Source organism: Ciona intestinalis, unplaced genomic scaffold (genome assembly GCF_000224145.3).
Source record: "Ciona intestinalis unplaced genomic scaffold, KH HT000166.1, whole genome shotgun sequence".
NCBI lineage: Eukaryota > Metazoa > Chordata > Ascidiacea > Phlebobranchia > Cionidae > Ciona > Ciona intestinalis.
Genome location: NW_004190488.1, coordinates 1,020 through 10,380, shown reverse-complemented (window position 1 = coordinate 10,380; position 9,361 = coordinate 1,020). Strand labels below are relative to the sequence as shown.

Below are 9,361 nucleotides of genomic sequence, written 5' to 3'. Positions count from 1 at the left end.
AATTATGTTCTCCTGAGACTCATAGACCGTTGTTAATTGTTTAAAACACGATCAGGATATCTGGATATTATGTGCTAAAGGTGTCCCATCTTCCCCCACCCTACTATATATTAATTTATCTCTTCCACTAAGATTATGGTAATTGAAAGCAATGAAGATTTAAAGTTTACCATCAAGGCGGTCGTCAGATACACCTTTCGAATAAATAAATAGGCGTCACACAACGGTGAGAGAGTCTGAAATCCAACTTTCTGAGGGTATGCTGTGTTTTGAACCACAACAAGGAAACTAAATGTAGCACAACCCTCGTTCCAAGTCACTGATCCCCTGCTACGATTACCTGACAAAGACGAATAGAACAAAAGCACAATTCTCCCCGTGAGTTTGGGCTTTTACCAAGAAGGCCTACAGTTGGATAAAAATAATCCGCGTTCAGTAGCCATAAAAAATCATTTTTGTTGAAATATGTTTATATTTTTTGAAAATGTCACCACCTTTGGTTTTATATTGCTAAAACGAAAACGACAATTTCGATATGTATACGTACCATGAAAAACAGCACTGAAGGTAAATTTTACATTCAGGTAAGCTGGCTCCTGCGACAACAAAAGCTACCCAGAGACATTACGTAATATTATGGTATCACTGTGTAAAAGGAAACAGGTCACCCTCGGTTGCCCGATGATACTTAATCAGCCAGGCGTGTCTTTCCCCCAGTTGTGACGTTTCAAGCACCCTCGATTCTTTTGTTGGGCGCGAACGTACGGAACGGCTAGAATATAAAAAGGGCGTTGTTCAGAATAGTATTGAGCTGGTAGAGTTGCTTGTAGCGATTTATATTGCTTTTCTAGGAATTTGTTAATTAAAATGTTTGTAAAATAGAATTTGTTTTTCTGGTAATATATATATACTAAAAAATAAAACGCAAAATATAACTTATTTTTTTAAATTATTTTTTAATTAAGTTTTACGCAAAGAAAGTATAGTGTTTACAGCTTGGTTTTTGAAACGATTTTTCAAAAAATAATTTCCAATTTTTTTACAGTTATTTCTGTATTTTTAATTTCTCGTATTTATCTTGACAAAAATCTACGATGGTAAACGGTGGTCTTCAAATTGGAGGGTTTCTTTTGGGCCTTATTGGGTGGATATTGGGCATTGTTACGTGTGCCTTACCAGATTGGAGAAAGAACGACTTGCAAGGTTTTAAATATTTATCGTTTATTAGTGTCGAACTCATTTAGGCTAATACATTTTGTTTAAAATATGCACGGACACATATTTCTTCGTGATAACATATTTTATTTCTATATATAATCCTCTCTTGACGTAACTCAATTATGTGATCATATTAATATAACTCGATATCTTAATAGGCGTTTTCTCCCATTTTTCAATTGTATCAAATTGCGTCATTCTTTTAAAGTTGAAAAATTTATAACTCGCCTTATTTGGAAATTAAAAAAGAATGATTATTCAAAAGCAGTCAGGTAGAACGATCGTTTTCATGACGCCTACGCGTGTAAGGAAACCTATGTATGACGCCACAATTGCGACCAATTCAGGCGTTCGTGTTGCAACTTTCAGCAATTTTGTACACATCGTACACATAACACATATCAACCTGTAGTAAAAATGTAATTTAAATTTTATTGACTATATTCAATGTCGTCGCAGGTGAAGTTATTGAGTCTGTGATACGAACCACGGGCTTATGGGTAAGATGCACCACGCAGGCAACTGGCTTATGGACTTGCGATGATTATGATTCATTCTTCTTGGGTTTGCCCGTCGCTCTTCAGGTAAACATCAACTATATTTCAAATACTTTTAAAAAAGTAGGCCTGTTGATCTAAATCAAATGTAGATTTTAAAAAGAATAAAAACTCTGTTTTATAACTTCACTTTTTTTGTATAGGCCGCTAGAGCATGCGTCTGCCTCAGTATCGCAATGGGTTTCTTGTCTTGTATTTGCTCCGTGTTCGGATTGGAATGTACTAATATTTCAGCTGGTAACCCAAAAATGAAGGCAAGAATAGTAAGTGGTCCTTTACTTCTAAACCAGTATTAAACTACAATTTATTCATAATATATTAAGACCTAAGCGGAGTGGTATATCAATATTGTAGAGTGGGGGAAAGCGTGACGCTTTGCGCATATAATTTCTAAATATCCTTATTGTCTTTTAAACAATTAACAACGGTCTATGAGAGTCGTGAATGTACGGTTGTATATTTCTTTGAACGTTCTTTGTTTACTACCAAATAAGACGAGAAAATAAAACGAAAAGTGTCTCACCTGTCCCCACCTTACTATATTTAAAAAATATTGTTTATACTTTTTATTTTTAATATATGTATATGTTTAATTTTTAATATGTTTAATTTACAGACCCTTGTTGCCGGTTTGTTGAATTTTATTGGAGGTGTTTCCGTCGGAATAGCCGTGTCTTGGTTCGCTGCCAACGTTTTGCAAGAATATTGGAATCCCCTTGGAGCAGCCACCAGTAACACCAGATACGTCTACGGATCTGCACTTTTTGTTGGATGGGTAAAAATAATTTGATAATATCTATTTTACGTTTATTTTTTATTATAGTAAGGTGGGGTAAAATGGAACACTTTTAGCGGATAATGTCTGAATATTATAATCGTATTTTAAACAATGATCTATGGGAGTTGTAGGGATACGGTTTTATAATTCTTTGAATGTTCGTTGTTTACTACCAAATGTTGCGTGTCCCATCTTCCCCACCATGCTATATATATAATCGCTTTTTTGATCTTTAATTTAAAAACTTGTATTTAAATTTAAACAAAACAAGGTAACGCATTTAAAATTGCTGTGTTTGTATTTCAGATTTCTATGGCAGTCAGCGTCATCGCTGGTCTTGTACAGTGTTGTTCATCATGGAACGTCGACGACGAAGATAATGGCCGTCCTTACACTTACAACCCGTCCAAACCAAAAGCATCTTCAGCTGAATATATTTAAATATTCAAACCAAAACAATTTTTATCGTTGCAACGGATTCATCAATTGCGCGGTTTCTGTTAAAAGTCCAATTCATTTCCCGATGCACAGAATTTTCGACTTCTAGCATAGTGTAGTGTGGGGGAAGATGGGACACATTTAGCACATAATATCCAAATTTCCTGATCGTGTTTTAAACAATTGGGTCTATAAGAGTCGCGAGAATACGGTTTTATAATTGATTGAATTTTCTTTGTTTACTACTAAATGGGTTGGAAAAATAGAATAAAATGGTGTCCCATCTTCCCCACCTTACTATATATGTTTTCTGTGATTTGGAGATATACTAAATCATACGTCCAACAAATAGTTGGCTAACTCGACTTTAAACAACATGTATAAATTATGCAGTTCAAAAGAAAAACAACAAATTAAAAATCTATAGTTTTCGAATTCGAAAACAAATTTGTTTTACACTATTCTATATTGGATTTGGAAAACCAGACTGAGTGATTTTACGCCATCGGTCGTTCTATCGATGTTTTGTGTCTATTCCCGATTGTTTTGTTGTGTGTTAAAGCAACGAGTTTAACAAAAGCTCTGTTGGTATTCATTCGAAGCTATTCGCTGTAAATAAAGAAACCAGACCTTGTTTTCGATTCTTTCTTTCGCTTAGACACGAGGCATGAGGTTAAAATAAGTCACGCGTAGCATTTCCAACTCAGCATTTGTGACAGTAAATCATACAAAAGCTGTTTTGATGATTCGTTTTGTCAGCTGACTATTACGAATTTACAGCTTCGAAAAACATTGTTTTACTTACTGTGCAATTCTTACTTATCAGGTGACAAAAACAACATTGTAATAGTTAGTTGGGATTTAAATAATAAAACAGACACTACCCAAGCGTTTGTATTGGTTTTAAACTAAAACAATGTGTCATTCGAATTAATTTATAAAACAGAGTAAAATTGTCCATACTTAATATTAAAAAAAAATAATTTAGTTTACAGAATTTGAAATTACAAGTAAGTATACGTTACCCTAATTTACCTCAATAGCGCCATCTGGTGACGGTGAATATCAAACATTTATTAAATGATCATACACGGGATGCCACAGTGGGGTAAGACGGCTGATGAAGGCAGAATAAGATAGCCCATTTGTTTATTTTGATTCATAAACAAACTTATTACATGAAACTATATTGTCCGATTTACAAATCCAGTTTAAACATTTCCAGTGTGCTCTACTGTTTTAATATGCAACTTGGAAAACCACCAACCAAAAAAATGTTTTTGTTCGTCCGCTGCCAGCATGCCATATATAGTGATTAGGGCGCGTGCCTATGTTTCAGAGGTTTTGGATTCAAGGCCGTCACTGCTACAATTGTAGGCGTATATTGTGTCGGTGGGCAAGACACTTAACGGCAATTGATTTAAACCAATGGTCACTAATGAATGAATTGTCAGCCATATAGCAGGTACAATGAAAAACAAGACTCATTGTTTTAAAATTTGTTTCCGAACCTGGATTGTACCAACTTTGGGTTGTCCCAGAATTACAATTGCGCACAAATTTACAAACGTGGTAATTCGTAAGCGGGCACTATAGGTGTATTAAACAATCGTGTTATAACGACCTTTGTTTTTTCACGCATGCGAAGGTAAAGTAAGTTACATTTACATTCAGTTTTTTTATATTTAAAAATCATTATGTGTTTTATACATATAGTCTATAGTGGGATGGAGGAGGTGGGACACCTTTAGCACATTTTATCCCAACATCCTGATCGTATTTTAAACATTTAACAACGGTCTATATAGGAGTCGTGAGGATACGGAGTTATAATTTCTTGAAATTTTTTGTTAACCACCAAATGAGACGAAAATAGAACGAAATCGTTTTCTATTTCCCCCAACATATATTCTTTTTTAAAACGACATTGTTTTGCTGATTGCAACCCTGCTTTTTAACTTGTTGAACACAGAATATTAAAAAAGGCGTTTATTATCAAATAGGGTTATGTAAAAAGAAATTTAAAAAATGGCTAATTATGGCCTATCCTACTACACTTTAAAATTTTCTTATATCGGCATTGATCAAAGAGATTATAATCCGAACGACTATCATACTTGTGTTTTTTCTTTGTTTTGATATAGTTTTATGATGGTAAACGAAACGTTGACACTTATCTTCGGTGAAGTGTGAACAACATTGCTCACCTTACGTGCGAATTCACGCTGAGAAAACGACCACGATTTATTCCCATTCCCGCCTCGCATCGGTTTCAGGACCTGCGGCGTCGGCGAAAATGAAAGCGTTTCCGCCAAGCTATCATGTAAAAAAAAACAAAAAAAGGAAATTCTTCGGAATGACCTTATACACGACTTGTGTAACAAATTAAACATTTGTGTACGATACAGTATTCATAGTATCGTTATACATTCATTAAGTATAGAACACTGAAGTGGAATTACAAATGGAGGACAGCAGTTGTTTGAGAAAAACAGGAGATATGTTAGACGTAAATACGAACAGCAACCTGACTGAAATGGTTGCACCGGCAGCAGTTTGCAACTTTAGACCAGATTTAAATACATCGGGTTTGCGTGAAATGCCATACGCAAGGAATTTACAACGGCCAAGAGGTGCACCGCTGCTTGAACAGTCAAATCCATATATTTCAAAATTTGACTCAAATCCAAATTCAGGTAGGATACGAAGTCATACTAGTTGTTTAACTGTGTCATGATTGTTGTAAATATATTTGTTTAATAGTAGGACTTATTATATATAGTTGTTATATGGGTGGGGTAAGATGGAACGTCTTTAGCACATAATGTCCAAAGATACTTATCGTGTTTTAAACAATTTACAACGGTCTATGGGAGTCGTGAGGATACGTTTTTTAATTCTTTGAATGTTCTTTGTTTACTAGCAAATAGGATGAAAAAAAAAGAAATGAAAAGGTGTACCATCTTCCTTCTCCCCACTATATACATTTTTTCCCTATTATATACAGTTTTTTTTTTTAAGTTTGACATTAGAAATGCATAACTTTAGTAAATTCATGTTTAAGCATATTGTAAATGCAATACTTTGGTATGAGTCTGTTTTATATTGAGCATAACATTTTTACATTTAGTTAATATTTGCCTATTCAGGTTCGATTTTAACCGTTGATTCAAGCCACCCACCCAATCTTTCTGGTGGGATATATCGACAACATTCTTTCACGAACGCTCCCACTTTAAACTCGGATGCCAATCTTAAAGTTGAACTTTGCGATCGAAAATTATGGCAAGAGTTTTCAAACGTTGGGACAGAAATGATAGTAACGAAAGCAGGGAGGTAAGAAATGAGATTAATGTAAAATGTGACATTAATGTGTTCTTATCAAAATAATGCGTGTTTATACACACGTACACAAAGCAAACACATATGCTCACATACTAGCAACAATGACAAAACATAAAAAACCTATTCAACTTATTCATTTCTTTAATCATAATATATAAGAACAAACCAATAAAAATAAAAAAGTACGGTGTATTTGGACAAATAAAACACGGTTTATTAAAATAGAATGGTATATGGTTTAGCATTCGAGGCAATTTATCCAAACCTGCGTATAGTAACTTAAAAAAAATATGCATGAACACAATTTTCATGTTAAAAATATTTGATCAAAAAATAATGTGATGACATGCGATTTAAAATAACCACGTAAACTGTACGCGCAATTTGTTCAAAAACTTTCACTCGTGTCTCTAATTGATTTCCTGTTCTGCAAACAATAAGCGCGCCATTGTTCAATCAAATTAAACAATTGCAGAACAGGAAAGCAACATAACAATTATTTCAACGTAAAATGTTTCTATCGTACTAATTATAATTCTATTGATTAAATGTAACGTTGTCATAACAAAAGATATCAGCGCAGTAATTAGTTGTATTTGCAGGAAACGATTAATTTACTGGCTTTGTCATGACACAAACACTTTTACTATAGATAAAAATCAACAGTTGTCTTTACAAATTTAAACAATACTGTCGTCAAAGATTTTGCGTTTAATTACCACGGCATACGTTTTTAAATTTTATAAATATTTTGTGCTTAACTTTTGTTGTTATATTTTTAGACGAATGTTTCCTGGCTATCGAGTAAATATATCTGGAATGGAACCGGATGCTAATTATTGCGTCATGATGGACATTGTAAACGTAGACGAACATAGATATAAATTCCAGGTTGGTGGCGTATTTTGTTTAATATAGTAGGATGGGGAAAGGTGGGACACCTTTTCATACTATTTTCTCGTCATGCATGGTAGTAAACAAAAAAAACATTCAAAGAAATAGAAAACCGTATCTTTACGACTCTAATAGACCGTTATTATTTGTTTAAAACATGGTCAGGATGTTTGGATATTATGTGCCAAAGGTGTCCCATCTTCCCCCACACTACTATATATTGATTAATTTTGATTTTTCTCACTGAATTCATAATTTTTCGTTTTTGGCATAAATTAACAAAATATTTATATCAAAGCAAGGCGAATGGATGGTGGCAGGTAAAGGAGAGCTTCATTCACCACAGAGAATGTTTCTTCATCCTGATAGTCCATCACCGGGTAGAAAATGGATGAATGACATAATTTCTTTTTATAAAATCAAATTATCAAACTCCGTAAACGGTCGATCCACAGACAAGGTATAATTTTCACCGGATTTAACCTATAATATATAGTGGGAAAGATGGGACACCTTTAGCACATAATATCCAAACATGGTGACCGTGTTTTAAACAATAAGCAACGGTCTATGAGTGTCGTAAGAATACAGTTTTATAATTCTTTACCTGTTCTTTGTTTACTACCAAATGAGACGAGAAAATATAATGAAAAGTGGCCCATCTTCCCCACCCTACTATAAATCACTAAAGTAACGAATCTCATTTTCCAAGCAACACGTGAAAATCAAGTTAAAATTGAAATGTCGTGTATATTTATCGCTATATAGTATTTATTCAGGGGTAACACCTTTTTATAGCTCAGTGCTGCATTGTTTTTTATATTTTATTTTACGGAACAGATCGTTCTGAACTCCATGCATCGGTATCAACCTCGTATCCACATCGTTCGTACTGATGACGTCAATACTCTGCATCTTCAACCGATGTCAACTTTCGCTTTTCCACAAACTGTTTTCGTTACAGTCACAGCCTACCAAAACGGACAGGTACTATATAAATTAGTATATTTTGTCTTTTAGAACTTTTTTTCTAATTTTGTGAAAATGACTGTACTGATGTACGATCTCTATGTTTAAGTACCCACAAATACGCACGTCCAACTTGATGACTTTATCCACTCTAACTATTGACGTGATACGTGAGTACAAGGCAAGTAAGAATTATAACTTGTAAACAGAGACTGATTTACATGGCTAGAAGGGGGATTCGAATCCAAACTCCCGTTTGAAGAATACATTTTTCTGACTACACTTAGTAATCCAGATTTAATATAACTCCATTTCGTGGTTCTTATTTTCGTCTATCCCTAACTCATTTTCACAAGGTTTTCTTTTATTTTAAAACAGGTAACAAAACTCAAAATCAACAACAATCCATTTGCGAAAGGTTTTCGTGACAACGGTGGAAGGTCGAACAAAACGAACCGATCATCATCGGGCAGAGGATCGATTGGTTTAGTACAACCGAGCAATGAGGAAGAAAATACAAAAGAACCTCATTCTGAAGAAACCAGAAATTCTCAAACTCGAAAGCGCAAAGCGAACAAGTTGGAGTATGCAATCGAGTCCGAACATAAATTAATGCACTACTCGTATCAGAGTGAATCCAACACAAACAAAACAGTTCCGTTGGATCGTCTAAATCCCGCTGCAGTAGTTGGGCCTACAACTGGTTACCCGTTCTATTCCTATCCACAAGCGATTCATCATACCCCAACAGCACCACATCCTCTTTTACACTACCCACCACCAATGAGAAACTTGTTTAGTGGGCAGTCGCATGAACCAACAAGTACTTTGCCGCTCAGCCGTTTCGGTATTCCTCCAACATACGAGTATCACAACTTGTATAACCCATTCCACTTTCAAATACCAAACCCTTCTACACATACGCCTTTTGTTCCTGTTTCTGGGGTGACGAGTGAAACCGAACAGAAATACGACTTCCCTTCTAAACACGACTTAGATTCTTCAACACTAACAAATACCTCGCCCACAAACGCACAGTCGATCTATTCCATGCTGCATGCCAATACCAATTGGAATAACCCTTTTAACGTTTCTAAAACAAACAGCGAATATTAACTCGACAATTTTTCTTGTTACAAGTTACTTACAGGCATAGTATACA

General features: G+C 34.7%; 2 protein-coding genes across 2 annotated transcripts; both read left to right on the top strand.

Moving 5' to 3' along the window:
• Positions 1 to 1,024: 1,024 nt before the first annotated feature.
• Positions 1,025 to 3,625, top strand: LOC100183075 (claudin-7). The gene is made up of 5 exons (XM_002129961.3): positions 1,025 to 1,203; positions 1,678 to 1,802; positions 1,919 to 2,038; positions 2,392 to 2,550; positions 2,860 to 3,625. The coding sequence occupies exons 1-5, from the start codon at positions 1,095 to 1,097 to the stop codon at positions 2,992 to 2,994; spliced, it is 648 nt and encodes a 215-aa protein (XP_002129997.1). The 5' UTR covers positions 1,025 to 1,094; the 3' UTR covers positions 2,995 to 3,625.
• Positions 3,626 to 5,388: 1,763 nt separating this feature from the next.
• On the top strand, positions 5,389 to 9,361 carry tbx6a (T-box transcription factor Ci-Tbx6a; the record flags this gene model as incomplete). Its single annotated transcript, NM_001032415.1, is given in 6 exon segments — positions 5,389 to 5,687; positions 6,141 to 6,327; positions 7,119 to 7,227; positions 7,529 to 7,690; positions 8,071 to 8,217; positions 8,578 to 9,361. Coding segments are annotated over 6 exon segments (1,575 nt in total). The 5' UTR covers positions 5,389 to 5,455.